General features: G+C 49.1%; 2 protein-coding genes across 2 annotated transcripts; both read right to left on the minus strand.

Annotated features, from left to right (window-relative positions):
- Window positions 1-4,648: 4,648 nt before the first annotated feature.
- EV420DRAFT_609963 (acyl-CoA N-acyltransferase) lies at window positions 4,649-5,654 on the minus strand. Its single transcript, XM_060482791.1, has 2 exons — window positions 5,402-5,654; window positions 4,649-5,344 (listed from the first exon to the last, which is right to left on the minus strand). The coding sequence occupies exons 1-2, from the start codon at window positions 5,477-5,479 to the stop codon at window positions 4,718-4,720; spliced, it is 705 nt and encodes a 234-aa protein (XP_060321398.1). The 5' UTR covers window positions 5,480-5,654; the 3' UTR covers window positions 4,649-4,717.
- A 175-nt stretch (window positions 5,655-5,829) lies between these two features.
- EV420DRAFT_1655282 (uncharacterized protein) lies at window positions 5,830-6,566 on the minus strand (the record flags this gene model as incomplete). Its single annotated transcript, XM_060478843.1, has 3 exons — window positions 5,830-6,297; window positions 6,344-6,390; window positions 6,455-6,566. The coding sequence occupies 3 exons, from the start codon at window positions 6,564-6,566 to the stop codon at window positions 5,830-5,832; spliced, it is 627 nt and encodes a 208-aa protein (XP_060321399.1).
- Between the last annotated feature and the right edge of the window lie 14,682 nt (window positions 6,567-21,248).

Genomic DNA, 21,248 nt, shown 5'->3' on the forward strand with positions numbered 1-21,248 from the left:
CTCCAGCAGCCGACGGAGCTTGAGCTCGGACATGGCCTGGCGGCCTCCTGTACGGGTGCTCATAGGGGGTGATCGAGGCTGACGGTATTCACGATCTTGGCAGAAATGGTGAGCAAGCGGCGCGAATATTACGATAGAACGGACAGCTCACTCAGGGTGGGCAATTAAGATGCAAAGGAAACCGTGAGCGACGGTATCCTTTGGCTATAAGATGGGTGCTTGGTCGTCACAGGCAAAGATACATATATACTCGGCATCAAAAGCGGGTATTATATCAGCACTGCAAATCACACCTTTTTCCTTTTTTCCAAGTTTGGCTTGTCCGCCCATATTTATGTTATGATTCGCGTTCCACGCTGGCTATAGACAGTCTACTTTAATATCTAACATAGAATTCGGACAACGGTGGACGGGACAAGCGAATCGAGTCGATGACCAATAAATTTATAGTAAATGCAACGACCTGATGATATACCGAATGATGATGATGATAAGAAAGCAGCAGCAAAGAAAAATAATGTAGACGTGAAAACTGGATGAAAACTGGATATTGATGATTATTGGATGCCAACCCGAACAGGATCGGTGGATGGGTATCCTGTTGGTAAAGGGTAAACGAGTGTGAGGGTTGGCTTGTTGAGGGGCAATCCGAATATCATGTCTGCCTTGGTACAAATTCCGAAGTAACGGACAACTCCTCCATGAGTGGTGAAAAATCCAAGTAGAAAAACTGGAACAACAGAGAGCAATCACATAACGACACAACTGCAGCCCTGCGCTGGCGGTGCGTACGGATCCTCTCCCTTTCCGACTGGTCCCCATACTGAGGGCACCTACAACAACAGCCGTGAGCTAGTTAGCGAGCAACAACAAGGCAATGGGCATACGAGATGATCTTTCGTTGTCTTGCAGTAACGTATCAAACTAACAAAATCGGCAAAAGTTGTCACCGCTGCACGGAAAGGAGATATCTGGACCCGTACCTCGCGCTTGCCTCACTCACTCGCACCCTAGGCCTCGCAAGGTCCTCCCGCAGCCGCTGGTTATGCTCAGTTAACCGTCGAAGCTTCAGCTCAGACATTGATTGCTAGTAATCTCTATCAGCCAACATTCCAAAACCAAGAGAACGAGGCGCACTTTGTGAGGCCGGGCATTCATGTTGATAAGGGATATTTTAGATTGGATTACAAGGAAAGGAAGCTGGAAATGAGGATGAGGTGAGACCCAGGGAAGAGGCTCGTGCAGCTGACCTTTTGAAGAAAAGGAGAGGAGGTCAAGGGTCGAAGGTGGAAAGCTGGATCAGCGGACTTTGAATTTCCGTTACTGATGTCGAGTCAACAGCCATCAACAGTCCTCCTCCTCGTCTTGGTAAGTCCTCCATTTATTCTCCTTGCATTTTTGTAAAGTTTCATTCAAGTGTAAGGACGCTACCGGTTAATTACCAGCGCATTACTCAGGCCCCGGCCATACGCTACCGAGCCTCGCTTATTTTCCACCGAGCATATTTACGAAAGTTTCCGGCTATCGCAAGAGATCACTCCACGAGGAGGATAAATGCACAGCTCGACTCTACACATGTACATAAGTCCGAGCCTTGAATTTAGGGACCCCCCCCCTTCTCCAAACACGAAAAGCTTTTTCTTCGGACCAAATCCAACCCCGTTGTTCACTGCACGCTCTTACGGGGGACGAAATCTGGGTATTCCGGCGTGTACTCGTTCTGATTCTGATGATGCGACGGCGACACAGCGTCCAGAGAAGAGTGTATGACCTTGATATGGCGCAACTTGGCCGCCTACAGAACTTCCCACAAAGCACCGGTATTCATGTTTTTGCCGTGGAGACGTCATGCCAGTGAACAAGGGCTTCACGCAATGTTCATCACAAAGAGATTCGCATGAACACAGGCCGTCGTGGGAGAAGGAAAAGAATCACATCGGAAAGTTTGTGCGTATCGAAAAAGAACTACTTTATCTCACGTCTTCTTATATCCTCGTAGCTCACCAAGGAAAGATCATCCTGTACGCTTAACGCGGGCACGGCCTAAAGACAGGCAAGGCCACTCGTTCCTGCATCATTCATTCTCGCTTAGCACGCGTGTACACGAGCCAGTTCTGCGAATAGCGCGCGTGTGATTTTGATGCACTACGGAGACATGGCGCTCGAAACAATCTGTCGTTCGATTTCTACTCCAAATATGTACAGAGAAAGCATGGGTGCGCACGTATCGCAATCCTATCTGCCTTGGAATTGGGCCCAGTCGAAGTTACTTTGATACACCGGGGCCGCGGGGACAGCTCGTGTCATTCGCGAGGTGAGTAAAGTACCTCCCAATGGATCGATTTAATTCCCTAAAGTTCCATTTAGCAGTTGGAGCCCAGCCCCGGCCAGTAATATACACGCGCTCATGCACTTTGGCCATGACAGCTGGCAATGATTTTGATGAGATACTGCGGCGGAGACACGGCGCTTGGATGGGGGATAGTTCCATTCTCCCAAAGCGTGTTGGATGGGGACTCGTGTGAGTTCTTGATCATGTTATATATACTCTGCTGTTTCACCCTATATCAGTGTATCATGCCAAGCTGCATAAAAAGATGCAATTACGGAACGATAGAAGCAAAGAGGGTCGAAATGTTTGTGTTTTTTTAATGTGATATCCGGGCGTGGTGGTGATTACCGGAGGACGAGGAAAGTGTTGCAGCTTCCTGGTCTGATCGATCATGTTCTTCGGTCCTGATATCTTATTCCGCAGGTTTTAGAACCATGTATTGGCGCATAGCAACTCTGAAGCTTGAGCAACACCATGTCAACCGATGGGAACCTCAGGAAGAATCGGCCCAAACTTGCTCGCAACTACTATAGGCATTCCGGTGAAGTCCTTCCACGAATCTCATCGCAACGGCGACACTATGAGATATGCTGGAGTGCGGTGTTAGAAGCCGGACACAGCAGTGGATAATGCATCGTGCGTACGAACGTGCAGTCATTCGTACCGACAATCGGTGGGTGGCAAGCAGATTCTATCACAAGTGCGGTCTATTAAAGTGTGCACATATTATCCTTACGAAGGTTCCGACTCTAGCGCCACGGTGCTTCTTTGGTATACAGACGACAGAACTCAACGGTACGGAAGACTATGCAATACCAGCTAAGCAGGTCTGTATCGTAAGGATGTCATGCTGTTCGAATATCCAGCGAACTGTGACGATACGATACACCACCCTGTACACACCAGCACATCCAATCAGAAACCTCAGAGACGTCCTCTCAGCCCATGAAGATTCTCAGATTTCTTGGTATGCAAGTTATCCGCATCGAAGACTCGGAAACCATGAAGAAAGGTGTGAGGCGAGAGGTAATGTCCAATGTGGCCGTCGTAGTTCTATGTGAAAGTTGAACGTGAATACATAGTGTATGTGATGCAAAGATAGATGTACTTAGGATGTCCCGCGCTGAGCGGACTTTGCTCGTGCTTCGATTGCGACTTCTTTGGGGGGACGGTGGTATGTATCTCGAAGGATGCTCACCTGTACAGATTCTTGTCATGTTCTCCTCACTGCCATATTGCTTTCTTTTCGTGACTTGGCATGCGTCTGAATTAGTTCACCGTAAACATCGTATATGAGTTTCGTGTACGACGTTTTGGTGAATTATACGTACACCTTTCAAGTGTAACTGGCCTTTGAAGCTCGTTGAAGAAGCCGACCTCCGCGTGTCGGTTTCGGCGTTGTCAACCGTCATCATCACTTTTACACGTTCGAACTTGTATATGACCTATGTCCAAGGGTAGTCCAAGAGAGTTCGTGTTGAGAGGAGCACGTACAGCGTGGGAAATATTTGGTACACGTGCATCGCGCTCATTGTGCCGACTTTACCTCCAACTACACTTTTTCTGCCCAGTACGGACAGAGCTATGTTGCCCTACGCCCAAGAACTCACAATGATTACCTAACTGCATGTCCTCCGGCGTCCTGCTCTCTACATCCTTGCAGCTTGCAGCCTGTACCAGACCTAGAGCATCTCGAAAATAAGTACCAACGACAACTGCTAAATTCCAGTGTCATGGACTTTTATCTATCCGCTCAGATGATGTCAATGGGACATGAAGAAGTATATCGGCCACCTTTTGCCTGAATGCCGATCGACTGCTATGATCGAAGTACACTACCCTTGCAATTCACGGACAAGTGAAACCACAACGGTCAGCTTACAACTCTCACCAACAATGACACGAGACCTGTTCGTCTACCTCGAGCCTCGCCCAGTCCACCCTCAACTTGGCCACAGGAACTACATCACCCTCGACCTGTCCTTTAAACATGGCCCCTACATCCCCAACTTCTCGCCCAAAACCCTCCCGCGCGCCGCAACAAACCTTCACATCCTCCGTTCCTCCATCCTCTCCTCCGCCATCCAAGAATTTCTCAACTCCCCCATCGCCAAGTCACCTCCTCCCAGCGACTTTCAGAATACATGGCACCTCACTGCTGTACGCTACCGAGATACATCTGCTTATGATGTCATTGGTGTTGGGAACATTATACACACTCTCATGTTCAGCGACTTGTATGATTGACCTTCCGCTGCTCTGTGCATCCTAGTAGTTGTTATTCTGGGTTATTAAGAACTCGGGAAGTACAAATAACTTGCGGGCGGCGCTGGATGACGGTCTCGTCTCCAGTTGGTCCGAATTGGCACTGACGGGAATGGCTACTTATTTTGTTCGCGCCATCGTCGCCTCAACATGTGCTCGCACCCCACCCTCCCAATCATCCCAACATATACTCAAAACCACCGTATCCCGTCCCAACGGAAACACATCCTCCCTAGGATCTCCCTTTCTCACACGAGTCCCATTCGCACCACGGGACTTGGACTCAGGCCACGCTTTATGCCACCTCAGAACCCCCTCCTGCTGGAATCCCATCCTCTCCGCCGTCCTGATACTAGCGGTATTGGCTGCACTGGCCTGCCAAACCACTCTCCGCAAGCCGAGGCCGCCATCCTCAGGAAGATCAAGTGCGTATTTCAAGAGGATCCCGATAGCGTTGGACGTTACATGTGTCCTCTGGAATGCTGGAGCGATGATCACGAAGATTTCCGTGACTAGATCTTGGGCTGACGAGTTCACGTAGCCGACGAGTCCTGCATACCCCTCCTCCTCCTTGATTTTGGTTTTGTCATACACCGCAAACATAGCCATCCCATTATTATCTTCCACCTTCTCGTTCCGGAAAGAGGCAATAAATTCTTCTTGATCCTTGTACGGACCTATGGGGATGAAATCGTAGAGGCTGACATCAGAGCAGGATGTGATTAATAGCTTCGTGTGAACAGCGAGCTTGACACAACGTGAGCATCAACAATTATCATATCTTCAAGGCCCCCACTGGCTTACATTGAAAGGCACCAATTTGACGCGCTCGCTCTCCAACACCGCCGGGATGGGAAAGCAGAACTTTTTCGCTGGAGCCATCTCTTGAAGTGATGCGCACAAGGGAAGTGGACAGCCTATGACTCGTTAGTTATGGTGGTTATTTTGGTATAATACGTGGCATAGTCGCGTTTCGAGGGGTTTACATAGCCCGGGCCCACGGTTCGCTTCGTGGGGATATCAATTTCCTTATCGAATCAATGGACGAGTGATCCCTAGTTTTCCAAGCTCCCCTCTAGTCGTAAGGATGTCATGCTGAAGATACATCATTTGTCTGTATCAGTTCACGAATAAACCGCTGGTCTCTTTGTTCCGTCATATGTGTCAGGTATCCTCGAGTCTTTCATACATTCGAGCGTCGAAAAGAATGTCTTGTATTCTTGTACAAGCTTCTAAAGAAGGGTGCCAAAAGCCAGAGCCACTATTGTGAGTACGACACGATGTATGCGCAGACTGGGAACGGCGCCGTTGCTGGTGGTATTAGCATTGGCGGTGCTAGAGGCAGCAGCACCGTTGGTACTACTTGAAGCAGAAGCCGCGGCCCCCGCAGTAGTCGAAACCACCCCAGACGCGCTCGCACCGATCGTGGAAGAACCACCCGCACTGGAAGCACCCGTCTCGTTTCCCTGCGCATTAGCCAAAAATGCCTGAAAACTCTTGTCCTGGGTGGGATTAACCGCAAAGACCATGCCCTTCTCACAATGACCCGCCTGTGCGCAGAAAAACCACAGCGGCGTAGAGGAATTGTCGACAGTGAAAGTCCATTGGCCAAAGAGGGTGCTGTTGGCGGGGATGGGGACGAAGCCCGAGTCGATGCCGGATTTTGTACAGGGGGAGGCGAACGTCGATTGCGTTGCGGACTGCGGGGGTGCCAGAATGGGGAAGAGGCCAGATCAGCGGACGTACGTGGTTGCCGGAGCGACTAGGGAGAGTGTGTGAGAAGGAGTGCGTGGCTGTATGGGAGGAAGGAAGAACGTCGATACGCCGGCGTTGAGCAGCACGTCACCCTGTACACACCAGCACGTCCACTCAGAAACCGCAAATACGTGATAGTGCGGTCCTCTCCTACGAAGATTCCCAGATTTCTTGATAGATAAGCAGTTACCTGCATCGAAGACTCGGGAGCCATGAAGAAAGGTGTAGGGCCAAGAGGGCTGTTGCCGTAGTTCTGTGTGAAAGTTGAACGCGAAGACCTAGTGAATACGATGCAAAGATAGGTGTAGGGTGTCCTGCGCTGAACGGACTTACTCGCGCTTCGATTGCGACTTCTTTGGCGGATGGTGGTATCTCGAAGAATGCTCACCTGTATCGATTCTTGTCATGTTCTCGTCACTGCCAGATTTTTTTATCTTCGTGACTTCGTATGCATCTGAATTGGTACACAGTAAACATCGTATATGATTTTTGCGCACGAGGTCTTGTTGAATCATACACGTACATGTTTCAAGCGTGGCTGGCCCTTGAAGCTAAGCTCATTGAAGAAGCCGACCTCTGCGTGTCGGTTTCGGAGTTGTTAATCGTCATTATCACTTTTACACGTTCGAATTTGTATATGGCCTATGTCCAGGAGAGTTCGTGTTGAGAGGAGCGCGTACGGCGTGGGAAATATTCGGTACACGTGCATCGCGCTCATTTTACTGGCTTTACCTCAAACCACACCCTTTCTGCCCAGTACGAACATAGCTATGTTGCCCTGAGCCCAATGACTAACAATGATCACCTAACTATGCGTCCTCCAGCATTCCGCTCTCTACATCCTCGCAGCCTGCAGCCTGTGCCAGACCTAGAGCATCTCGAAATACCAACGACACGTCATACTGCTAGAATCCAGTGAATTTTTTCCTCTCAGATGATGTCAATGGGGCACGAGAAAGTACATCTGCCACCTTTTGCCTGAATAACGATCGACTGCCATGATCGAACGCTACCCTTACGGACAAGTGAAACCACAACGGTCAGCTGCTTACATTGCAACTCTCACCAACAATGACACGAGACCTATTCGTCTACCTAGAGCCTCGCGTAGTTCACCCCCAACTCGGCCACAGGAACAACATTACCCTCGACCTGTCCTTTAAGCATGGCCCCTACATCCCCAACTACTCGCCCAAACCCCTCCCACGCACCGCAACAAACCTCTACATCCTCTGTTCCTCCATCCTCTCCTCCGCCATCCAAGAATACTTCAACTCCCCCATCGCCAAGTCACCTCCCAGCGATTTTCAGAACACCTGGCATATGATGTCATTGGTGTTGGGAACATTATACACGTTCAGCGACTTGTATGATTGACCTTCCGCTGCTCTGTGCATCCTAGTAGTTGTTATTCTGGAGTTTCAGAACTCGAAGTACAAATAACTTGCAAGCGGCACTGGATAATGGTCTCGTCTCCAATTGGTCCGAATCGACACTGACGGGAATGGCTACTTATTCTGTTCGCGCCATCGTCGCCTCAACATGTGCTCGCACCCCACCCTCCCAATCATCCCAACAAACACTCAAAACCACCGTATCCCGTCCCAACGGAAACGTTTCCTCCCTAGGATCTCCCTTTCTCACACGAATTCCATTCGCACCACGGGACTTGGCCTCAGGCCACGCTCTATGCCACCTCAGAACTCCCTCCCGCCGGAACCCCATCCTCTCCGCCGTCCTGATACTAGCGGTATTGGCCACACTGGCCTGCCAAACCACTCTCCGCAAGCCAAGGCCACCACCGGGCAGATCAAGGGCGTATTTCAAGAGGATCCCGATAGCGTTGGACGTTACGTGCGTCCTATGGAATGCCGGAGCGATGATCACGAAGATTTCTGTAACTAGATCTTGGGCTGACGAGTCCACGTAGCCAACGAGTCCTGCATACCCCTCTTCCTCCTTGGTTCTGGTCTTGTCATACACCGCAAACATAGTCATCCCATCATTACCTTCCACCATCTCACCTAAAGAGGCGATAAACTCTTCTTTATCCTTGTATGGACCCAGGGGGATGAAATCGTAGAGGCTGACATCAGAGTAGGCTGTGATGAATAGCTTCGTGTGAACAGCAAGCTTGACACAACGTGAGTGTCAATAATTATCATATTTTCAAGGCCCCCGCAGCTTACATCAAAAGGCACCAATTTGACGCGCTCGCTCTCCAATACTGCCGGGATGGGGAAGCAGAACTTATTCGCTGGAGCCATCTCTTGACGTGATGCGCAAGAGGGGAAGTGGACAGTTTATGGCTCGTTAGTTACGGCAGTTATTTTGGTATAATACGCCACGTTTCGAGGGGGTTGCATAGCCTGCGGTTCGCTCCCTGGGATATCAATTTCCTTATGGAATTAATGGACGAGTGATACGTGGTTTCCCAAGTTCCCCAAGTGTTTCATCCTTGCATGGGACTTGCAATGCACGTGTATGCACGGTATTTTCTGGTATGCGAACAGGAGACCTAGGAACTTATACTTACTACTCGCGCTGAAGAAGATGCGTCTTTTTCCTGTAGATCGGACCAACATTAAACCTCGACAACTCCACTCATTCAAGGCGCTCGACATCGGGAGGAGGGAGGGTGCATAGCTCACTCGGGAGAGCAACAGACAAAGACCCAGTTCAATCCTGGATATATATATATATATATCCACTATTGCAGTGAAATGTACCATTTTAGTACTTCGTTCCAATAGCGTCTTTCATACACGAGAGCATCGAAAAGAAAGTCTTGTATTCCTGTACAAGGTTCTAAAATAGGATACCAAAAGCCAGAGCCGCTACTGGGAGTATGACATGATGTATGCGCAGACTGGGCACGGCGCCATTGCTGGCGGTATTAGCATTGACAGTACTAGAGGCGGCAGCATTGATGGTACTAGAGGCGGCAGCATTGACAGTGCTACTGGAAGCAGAAGCTGCAGTACCCGCACTAGTGCTAGCACTCGATGCCACCCCGGACACACTCGCGCTCACACCCGCCGTCCCATTCCCCTGCGCATTACTCAGAAACGCCTGAAAGCTCTTCTCCTGTGTGGGATTAACCGCAAAGACCATGCCCTTCTCGCAATGACCCATCTGGGCGCAGAAGAACCACAGCGGGGTAGAGGAATTGTCGACGGTGAATGTCCATTGGCCAAAGACAGTGCTGTTGGCGATGGGGACGAAGCCCGAGTCGATGCCGGATTTTGTGCAGGGGGAGGCGAACGTGGATTGTGTTGCGGACTGTGAGGCGTGTTACATAAATGAGGAGATGATAATATGTGGGGGCGTACGTGGTTGCCGGCACGACTAGGGAGGGTGTGTGAGAAAGGCTGTGTGGCTGTGTGGGAAGGAGGAAGAACGTACAATGAAAAGGTGACAGTGTCTCCTTGGACGGCGGTCACGCTGCAGAACGAACTCAGTTGGCGCGTAGATGCGTGCACAGACAGGAAATCACCTTGTTGGGTTGAACGCCAGCATCTATCAGCCTTTGTGAGAAACATAATCAAGGTAAAGGTAGGAGACAAACTCACTCCTCCGTCACCGACGGTCACCAAATGGTCTGCTGCAGAAACACAGACGGCTGACACCAGGACAGCAAAGAAGAAGAACAAAGACATAATGAACGTGGGTTAGAGAAGAGGCATTTTTGCTCTCGCGTTTTATACGTTGCCTGGGTTTCCCATGGTGATCATCAGCATCGGAGAACTCGGTGATGACATCACTGTTCCTCTATTTTTCACCGCCACCATGGCTTCACTCAGGTTCCTCGCATCCCGTCTCTCTCGACGTCACTTCTCTACTACACCACGTCGTCTCGAGCACTACCTAGATGCCGACTTTCACGTCCGTCCCTTCCCTCCACAGACTCCACCCACCCTAATCCATCCGTAGACCTTTAAAAAAGTGACCACAGCAGAAGGACGTATCGTTCTTGTTGACTTTTACGCAGAGTAAGCAGAAAATGCTCAACCACGCTCATAAGCTCACGTTCCGCAGTTGGTGTCAGCCATGCAAAGTCCTCTCTCCCATCCTCGAACAACTCACCGAAGATCCTTCGACCGAGACTGCGTCCCGCCAGCCGTTGGACCTAGTCACCATTAATAGCGATACAGAGGAGGGAAGGGAACTCTGTCAGCGGTTCAAGGTGCGTTTACTAATTGTCATGGCATATTTCCCGTATTAACCCAATGCAGGTGCGCGCACTTCCAACCGTCGTGGCGTTCCAGGGAGGCAAGGCCATCAAGACATTTACCGGCGCGCTGAGGGAACACCAGGTCCGCCAGTTTCTGAGGGAGATATGACTACCTTGCTCCTTAATGCGATACCATACAAAATGAACCTCGATTGACTTATCCTACTGGAATATCACTCAACTCGCTTGATGCGTCTGCCTTTCCAGTACCGGAACGTACAAGTACTAAAAATCCCTACTCTTCGCTATATTGCGGACACCCAGAATCGAACTTGGTCGCAGTCAGATGCTCTCCCAATTGAGCAATACCCCTCATCCTCTCCCAGTGACGTCGGATCGAGGGAAAGTTGCTGACGGCTCTCGACTCCACATTTTTCCCTGAACCTTTTACCGCAAGTATCAAAAAAACGACTCGCTCTGATGTATCACAGGAACCCCCAGGACCGTTAGTTGCTATTGCTGAGCGCCCCCCACATCTCCTTCTGCTACCCCGATTATCGTACCGCTCCCAAGCCTCCCTCTGCGTTTGGTTTTAATGATTGACAAAAGACCGCCTTAGAGAATTCTCCATCTTGCGTTGAACTCCGCCGCGTAACAAGACCTAGGGATTTTACGCATGTCCCAAGGAGCGTGATGCTCCTAGTTTGAACACTACAGGTTCACGGGTCACAGCGGGAGAGCCTTATCTAACGTGAGATAGGGTTCACTCACTGTACTCCAAGCAGATGTCCTTCTGGCTAGAGGGATTCAGTTTCAATGCGGCGTGCTAGATCACGGCCGGAGACCATCTGGACTTTCATGTTTCGACTTCGGAAGGCACGCGAAGCCATTGATATTGTTCTTGACGACGATAATTAGCTATTTTACCCTCATATAGTTGCTACTTGTGTTTTTATTCTATCTACATATATTGTACAACTGTGTTACGGCTGTACCGCACCATCGAGCTAATGAAGAGTCATTGGCGGTGCGAGTAGTACTACGGTAGACATCCCTTGGACTTTAAACATTCTTATCGGCATCGTCATCACTCGCCGCATTGTGATTGTGCCATGGTAGCAACCGATGCATGCAACTGGACCAGTGCGGCCAAGGGTTGGGTAAAGCATCGGCAGAAGGTGCAGGAGCATCAGAAATCTGTTCCTCAGGTTGACCCCAGTCAGAAGTAATTCCAACCTATTGTAGTCAGAAACACTCACCAACTCCTCATCCAGCTCACCCGAGAAAAATGCATTCAAAGTCTCAATGGCGAAACGAATATATTTCCTTTGTTCCGCAATCATTTCTCCTGACAAGGCAATTTGTTCAATTCCACAAACAGAAGCTTGTCGATAGAAGAAATCCATTCCATCATTTTCGAGCAATTGTTGAAGCCTGTACCGGCATTCATCCCATACAGGATTATCCTGTTGAATCTGGACAAGTGACAAGATATTTTTCCTGATTTGCTTTCTACGATTGAAGTAATGGGTAGAAAAGCCATTGGAACCAACAGCCAGGATGGAGCAGACAACAAAAAGGTTGTCAGGTGTGTGGAGATAGTCAATATGTTCCTGTTCTACTGAAGGTTCAAGACAGGATTTTGAGTGATGTCCTATTGTAGAGAGGTAGCCTTCAATGATATATACAAATCCAGGGTCATATCCACAATGCCCAAAATATTCTAAGCATTGCTTTGCATGAAAGACACTGTACATTGTTGGGCTGCCTGCATAAAGACCTCTGGCTATGATGTTGCCTGCAATACTGAAACCATTAGGATTGTTGAACATGAAATCAACAACTGTCTCCAGGGATCTAGAGGACATGGTATGCCATCGTGTGTAGACCAGGACAGAGTAAATGCTTAGGGCTCTGGAACACAGAGAAGTGTCTGCCTTCATTGGTATCATCTTCAGATTATCTGTGATGAAGTGTTCAAGGACATCAAAGACGGCAGCATCTGCCTGAGAAGAAAGGTCATAGACCCAAATTTGCATGCCATGGAAGACTGTGTCAAGAGCATGGAGTTCTTCTGTGTCTGAATTGGCTTGTTCTTTCAAAGGAAGTCTTGAGATAAGAAATTCAGCAAACACAAGAAGGATCCTCAGAGATGGTGGGACAGAGTCATCATTTAAAGGGCGCACAAACACAGCAAACATTTCCAGGAGATAGGTTGTCATGTCAGTGGAGAAATGGTCATGAATAGCGACAGGAAGTGCCATGGCTGTTGACTGGACTTTGTTCCTGTCAGAGTCACTGATGGTGTTGTTGAGGGAAGGAAATGGCAAAAATGCAGGTAGAACCGTGCAGCATATGTTCATGACAAATGGATTTTCAGTGCCAATATCAATGGGAGAAAAGACTTTCTTTGAAGCAGCATTTCTGATTAGGTCAATCCAGACTAAGGGATGCAAACAGAAATATTCTGTCCTGGATGGACTATGGAATGCCAGAGCTCCATTGAGGGCAATGTATTCCATGAACAGGTTTATACCATGATAAGATCTGTATTTTTCTGTCAAGGCTGTGATATTGGGTACAAGCTCAACACCTGGTGTCTGTGGAAGGTCAATGAACATATCACATTCATCAGAGAGAACTAGCTTGGAGCGTAGTAACCGCTCAAACTTGGTCTCTAGTCCAGGCAGTGGTGTCCAATCAGTTGAAAGACACCCGTGAGACAGTAGCCGTAGCCTCAAGCAAATATCATCAACATCGAAGAGCCTTTTAGCTTTCGACTGAAGTGCTGGATGCAGATCACCAATAGCTTGAAAGATGATATTCTGCACAGTCGGGTTCGACGACATGGAAAAAAGCCAATGCAGGGCATCAACCGATAATTCACCCGACACTGAATGTACCACATCCGACTCCAACTCTTTCAAGTCCTTCCATTTTGCAACATTGGGGGCAGACTGGCTAGCCACTGTGTCAGGCATATTCATCACGGTTCGACGGAGACCATGCCAGAAAGTGAGGACAGTGTTCTGCACCACATGAGTGTGCAAGACATGGAGTAGGTCACACAGTGAGGTACGGTAGGGGCATTGTGGGAAAATGAGGGGGAGAATATGTGCCATCAAATAGGCTATATATGCAATGGCTGTAATCACACCAATAACCCATGCAAGCGAATCTCGTAATGGGCCAAGGAAGATCACGAGGCCAACAAAGAAAATTGCAAGGGCAGTGTGCATCAGAACAGGGAGTAGCCCAATGATAACGAGAACACGCCATTTCTGCAGTCCTGCAAATCGGAACTGCCGCAGAAGGCTACGCTCCCGGGGTGTTCCCGAGGGTAAGGCTATGTAATGATGGAGCCATTGCTTGACCAGCACCGAGACAAGCGCTGTCGTGAGGCTAAGCGCAAGACTGGTGAACCATAGGCCGTTCACCCAGACACTCGTGGTTGAAGCAATGAACATGACGTTGGGGTTCAGAGGGGAAGCAGCAATGGTGTCCAAGGAAGCGCCGCTTGCAATAGCACGCTGAATATTGATCATTTCGAAAAGTAGATTGGCCGACATCTCTGCATAGTCCACTTGTAGACTTTGCGAAGTTTGGACTACGAATGTTGTAACCACAGCCGAGAACAGACCCGCCTGGTACAGAGATATGAGCACGGATACGAATAGAACATGTGCCACGTACGAAAACGAGAAGAACATCAACACCGTCTCTCGCCTCTTCCACCATATCCGCGTCATAGATCGCCCGCTCGTCAAGGTACGTCCTAAATACCCTGGCGTTGTGTCCCATTTCTTCACAATACGCATCTTCAGGATACTTTTCCTCGTAGTTGAAAGGATCATTGCCTGGTCAGCCTGAGATAAGAACGATTTCATCAACATATGAGTGTAATTTACCTTTGGGAATCCGGTAAGGAGCAGATCCTCGTAATCCGAACCTCTTGCTCGACTTTGCAGGATTGACATATTCAAGATATGGTTGGGCTGTAGTGCCGTTCTCCCCTTCCTCGACAGCGCCGCCCTGCGAAGTTTGGAGTTTGGAGATTTTCTCCGTTTTTGCTTGGGTGGTTGTGGGTATGGTGTCGTTTGTGGGCATTGTGGTGGGCGTATGAAGCAAGGTCGCAGTCATCAAACGCCTTCACAGCATCTCCGAACAGCATTAAGGCACCAACACTAGAACAAAATGGGAAATCTTCCACAGCTATGGTCGGAAGCTTTTCACCGCCACCATGGCTCCCTCAGGTTCCTCGTATCTCGTCTTTCTCATCGTCACTTCTCCACTACCCGGCACCGCTTCGAGCACTACGTCGATGCCGACTTTCACTTCCGTCCCTTCCCTTCCCTGCCCACCTAATTAAACCCATCGTAGACCTTTAAAAAGTGACCACAGCAGGTCGCATCGTTTTCGTCGACTTCTACGCAGAGTAAGCAGAGGTGCTTAACATGCTCATAGGCTGGTGTCAGCCATGCAAAATCCTCCCGATCATCCTTGAACAACTCACCGAGGATCCTTCCACCGAAACCGCGTCCCGCCAGCCGCTGGATCTAGTCACAATTAACAGCGATACCAATGAGGGAAGGGAACTCTGTCAGCGGTTCAAGGTGCGTTTACTAATTGTCATGGCTTATTCCTCGTATTAACCCGATGCAGGTACGCGTACTTCCAACCGTCGTTGCATTCCAAGGAGGCAAGGCCATCAAGACCTTTACCGGCGCGCTGAGGGAACACCAAGGACGCAAGTTTTTGAGAGAGATATGACCCACCCAGTTCCTTAATAACGACATCATACACAATGAACCTCGAATGAACTATGCATACTACATCATATCGTCCTTATCCCAATGGAATATCACTCAACTCACTTTTTGATGCGTCTGCCCTTCCCATACCGGAACAAGTACTAAAGACCTTGTAGTCCTAGCCGTATTGCGGGTACCCAGAACTTATATTGAACCCCTCCGTATCAACGCACGGACTCGGAAACCGATGTTCCTAAACCTGGTCCTGAACGTACAGTTCACAGGTCACAGACTGCGTCGCGGCAGGTAGATTCCGAGTCACCCTACTGGAAAATGATTTGGCGCTGCTTTGCACTATCTCTCTGGGGCCCAGGCGCGTCAGCATTCCTTTCTCGGTCGAGTGATTTGGCTCCTCCTCCCGCTACCTTGACCCTTTGCTGAAAGAAAGCGCCAGCTTAGTGCTGGGAGTAAAGGTCGCGAGTGTGGCCTCGGCGTTGTCAAATACCATGCAAATGTGAACTATGCATACATCATATATATCGTTCTTTCCCTTGATATTTACTCAACTCGACGCGTCTGTCTCTCGCATACCGGAACGTTATCTCGGAGTGCTAGAAGTACGCCGAATACGATATTGAGGGCATCTAGGATCGAACTAGGTTCAAGTCGATCGCTATCCCTCCTCTCCTGGCGACATGCCGGGGTGTCGCAGCTGTCGGTGTGGTCTAAGGTACTCAAACTGCAGACTATATTCGTCATGTCGAGCTTGCTATGAACGCGAGGTACCAAAATATAAAGCGTCCACTGCCAGCACCTTTATTGCGAGAACCCAGAATCGAACTGGATCTTAGTCTGTTGACGTTGCTCTCCCAAGTGAACCATATCCCTTTTCTCCTTCTCAGTATACACTACCCCGATTTCTTTACGCTGATGTCCCCATTACCTTGAGCGAGTCTTGGCATCTGGCGTCGTATTCGAGTCGACGGATTTCGTTGTCACGGTACAGGAATACCGCTCGACGCGTGTTCTTGTGGCCAAAACAAAACAATAACACTAGACGATACCTGTATTAATGAGGACACCCAGGATTGAACTCGTTGCTGAGTAATCTGTTACCCGGAAAGATATCATTATTGCAGGATCCCAGGATCGAACGGGGATGTTAGTCGCTGTCGACTGAGCTAACGTTCCCACAAATACTATCCCGATTATCGTGCTCTCCCTCTACATTTGGTCATAACCAAAAGACCGAGTTCAAAGAAACCCCACCTACCTGGCTAGCAAACTCCTAGGATTTTACGCCCGGGCCAACGCACGATAACTTGAACACCGCCACCACTGATTCCGCTGCAAGGAAGAGATCAGGAGACAATCAATTTCTTCTCCACGAGCGGTACTTGGGGAAGAACATTGCTCGCGAAGCACAGTACCGGAGGAGATATCTTGACATTCAAAATCAAGCATTGGACAGTGGACTGACCAAACTTTTTTGTTTCGGTTTCCGAATACCAAATTACTTATGAAGCAACACCTCCTCCCCTTCTCTCCCTTGCAAGGGGAAGTCCCCGGGAGCGACGACTCTCGATGCAGCAATATACCTATTATAATTCATCATCTGAAGCTTCCGCGGACCGCGATAGTGGATGAACGCACGTACCAAAAGTACTGCTTCATCTCATTTTGCGGGAACCCGGAATCGAACCGGATGTCACTGTTAGTCTCTTGCTCTCCCGCCTGAGCCACGTTCCCACGGCATTCACTGGCCCCATCCTCCCTCCCATCAAATACTACCCCGTACGGTGGGCCCAATAGATGTCCTCGTTACCTCGAGTCTTGTTCTGGAGGAGTAAAGAATCTCGCTGAACCCTGATTCGAAAAGCCCTTCTACTTGACAGTGACAAGCCCCGGCGCAACATACCCAGCATTTTATACACTCTGAATGCCGAGCCCGAGCTCGTCACAGATGTACTTCCGACGTTTGTTATTTCACTGAGAGAAGAAGTGATAATGCAGGTTCACGAGTAACGCTGAACGGAAGACGAGTCGGATCACTTGGTGTTGTAAAATTCGCATACAAAAATGAACCTCTTTCAAAATAGCACACCTAGGATCCAAGGCCCTCTATCGTAGGAATCCAGAATCGAACTGGATGGTAATCTGTTGCTCCCCCGAGTGAGCCATGTCCCACTTCCCCTTCTCATTAAACCTTACCCCGATTACCTTACGCTGGGCCCGACAGATGTTCCCATTACTTTGAGCTGTTTTGGGCATGGTCATCTCAGAGGGACACCAAGCGCAAGCTTGTTACAGACGGCCATCCGACGTTAGGCAATACGTTAATGGGAGCGTTACTGCCGTGTTGGAAAATCCAGTGCACTTTTGAAATCTCTCCGGCTTGAGAAATGCACCGTCTCTTCTCCCTTAAAAATCTGTTTATTGCATAGTATGTTGCTGTATCCAAGCGTCCGTTCTACTTTGGCACGGTCCCATTACTAGTATTCTTGTCCGTATCCTCAGAAAATCGTTTCCGAATAGCCGCAATCATCTTCCCGAACCTATCCCAACATCAGCACGGCAACGAGGAAAACAGACCAACACTCACCATAACCAATTAAGTCCCTGCAAGACAACATTTCCTCCTCCATAAATGAAGATATAAGCAAGCGGCACTTGATGCCGGACTTGGTATAGCGTATGCGCGAACTGGTATGACTACCACACCACCGAAGATCAGGTCGAGCGAACACCGAGAAAGGCGCGTTAAATACGTACGACGTACATCCCTCCATACACGAGCCTCACGACAAAGAACGTCACGAGGAGGAGGAGGCCGTTAATAAGCTGAAAGTTGCTCCCGGTGCGGTTGGTCTTGTCGAGGAACCAATGTATGTTGAGGAAGAATGTGCTCCTAGAAAGGGTAGAGGTTAATGGCGAGGGTTAGTGGATGTTGGGAAAGAGACTTACGCTTCCCAGAGAAGACACCGCGCAGCGTAGTACGCCAAGAACGGCTTCTACACGAAATTGAGCACGGAACCAAGCACGAATAGGTAGACAGACGAACGAACGACCCAAGGTAAATCGCCAAACACGCTAGGCCATGTACGACAAAGCCGATATCCACAAAATTGACGATCGCATCGACGGTATCCCATATGAAATACCTGCTCGCCCAACTCAGAACTGCTCCCCGCAGACACAAAGCGAGGACTCACCCACAAGAAATAGCAATCAACCTCCCCACCCTACCCTCGTCCCACCCAAACGCCCGATCTCTATCCAGAGTCTCGAGGTTCAGACACCCCAGCGCGAGCGGTATGACCAGCGAGACGTGCACTTGAGACACGACGTGTATGCACCTACCCACCATCAGTCACGCATAAAACACAAGAAGAAAACCAACCAATTGTTCCTCGCCCTCTTCCCCATCTTGCCGTACGTATCCGGGAAGAAGGCGTGGCTAGCGAGAGGCGCGAGGACGAGGTGGACGAGGGTGAAGGAGGCGAGGGATACGAGGAGGGTGGGGAGGTGTGGCGGGAGGGCGGTGAGCCCTAGAGAGAGGGCGAGGGTGTCCATTGGTGTGGGGTGTAGCTAAGACACACTGGTGTTGGTTGGGGATGGGTCATGGTCGTGACGAGTCCCGGGTGATCGGCTTACGATACGAAATCAATGCCGGTTTTAGTCAACCATGCTTGGGAAAGCATTTCCGTGTTCTTCTCCGACCAATAGTGCGGGCACGACGAGTAGTGGTGGAGAATGGGAACGAGCGATTACATAGGGGGATGAACCGATCCAGGGACCAGGGGGACACAAACACTGTACTAGTTAGTAGTCACACGAATTCTAGCATCTTAATTCTACACTCGTTCGTTCGTTTTTCACTCTTTTGGGACTTTTTGTCTACAAAATTGATGCCGCGCAGGAGAGGTAACCGATTGTACGCGGCGTTGCAACTCACCGACATCCTTCCGAGTCGTCTAGCTACTTACCGTCACGGTCTTCGTTCGCGTGTCGTTCAAGGCTGCGGATGCCGCTCTGAATCTGAGCTATCAATTCGCATTAGTATACGCGGCTATGAACTACTTGGCAGACGTCTTCGCCCGCACAAGTTCGTCACGTACTGTTATCCACGATAGTAGCTGTATTTTCGTGAGCACTGTTCTTTACAGGCACCTCTCCGAAGCACATCTCTGCACATCTTTAAGTTCCCGTATTTTTTGGCATTAGATATATTATCGTGAAATGTACATTGTACACTCAATATTTCCATCGTCTCTGCAATTCTCTACCTTATGCTGATCCACCGCTTACCGAGACGTGTATTCCTGTACTAGCCTGGGCTGGTTGATACGTTCAAACGTTCCCTACGGCACCTCCGTCACTTGCCTCGTGATTGTGCCAAGGTAACAATCGATGCATGCGACTGGACCAATGAGGCCGAGGGTTGGGTAAAACATCGACAGAAAGTGCGGGAGGGTCAGAAATCTGTTTCCGGCTGCAATCAGAAATAATTCAAACCTATCAATGTAATCACAAACACTCACCGGCTCTTCATCCAACTCGCCCGAGAAAAATGCATCCAAGGTCTCAATGGTGAAACGAATATATTCCCTCTGTTCCGCAATTTTTTCTCCTGACAAGGCAACACGTTCAATTCCACGAATGCGAGCCTGGCGATAGAAGAAGTCCATTCCATCGTTTTCGAGCAATTGTCGAAGCCTGCACCGACATTCATCCCATACAGGATTATGCTGTTGAATCTGGACGAGTGACAAGACATTTTCTCTGATTTGCTTCCTGCGATCGAAGTTATCAGAGGCATATGGGTCATCGGAACCAACAGCCAGGATGGAGCAGGCAACGAAAAGGTTGTCGGGTATGTGGAGATAGTCAATATGTTCCCATTCTACCGAGGGTTCAAGACAGAATTTCGAGCCATGTCCTATTGTGGAGAGGTAGCTTTCAATAATATTCACCCACCACGGGTGATATCCATGACGCCCGAAATATTCTAAGCATTGCTTCGCACGAAAGACACTGTACATTGTTGGGCTGCCTGCATGAAGACCCTGGGCTATGATATCACCTGCAGTCTGAGAATAATAGGAATTGTTAAACATGAGATTGACAACTGCTTCCAGGGATCTAGGGGACACAGTATGCCATTGTGTATGGACCAGCTTGGAGTAAAGCTCTAGGACATTGAAATGCAGAAGACTGCCTGCTGTTATTGGTATCATCTTCAGGTTATCCGTGATGAAGCGTTCAAGAACATCGAAGACAGCAACATTTGCCTGAGAAGAAGAAAGGTCTTGGTTCTCAATGCCAATGATGACTGTGGCGAGGACATAGAGCTCATCTGCATCTGGATTTGCTTGTTCTTTCAAAGGAAGCCTTGAGATAAGAAATTCAGCAAACATGAGGAGGACCCTCAAAGATGGTGGGACAGAGCCAACATTTGAAGGGTGCACAAATGCAGCAAACATTTTTAGGAGATAGGTTGTCATGTCAGTGAAGAGATGGTCCTGAATAGCGACATGAAGTGCTATGGCTTTTGACTGGGCTTTGTCTCTTTCGGAGTCACCGGAGTTGTTTGAGTAAAAAAATGAAAATGCGGGTAGAACCGCGCAGCATATGTTCATGGCGAAAGGGTCTTCAGCACTGATATCAATGGGAGAAAAGACTCCTGTTGAAGCGGCTTTCCTGATGAGGTCAATCCAGACTAAGGGATGGAAACGCAAATATTCTGTCCCAGACAAATGACGGAATGCCAGAGCTCCATTGAGGGCAATGTCTTCCATGAGCAGGTTTATATCATGATTATATGTATATCTTTCTATCAAGGCTGTGACATTGGATGGAAGCTCAATGCCTTGTGTCTGTGGAAGGTTGATGAAAATATAGCATTCATCAGAGAGAACTAGCTTGCAACGTAGTAACCGCTCAAGCTTGGTCTCTAATCCAGACAGTGGTG

This window comes from Desarmillaria tabescens, assembly GCF_030435595.1.
Source record: "Desarmillaria tabescens strain CCBAS 213 chromosome Unknown EV420scaffold_274, whole genome shotgun sequence".
In the NCBI taxonomy this organism is placed as follows: domain Eukaryota; kingdom Fungi; phylum Basidiomycota; class Agaricomycetes; order Agaricales; family Physalacriaceae; genus Desarmillaria; species Desarmillaria tabescens.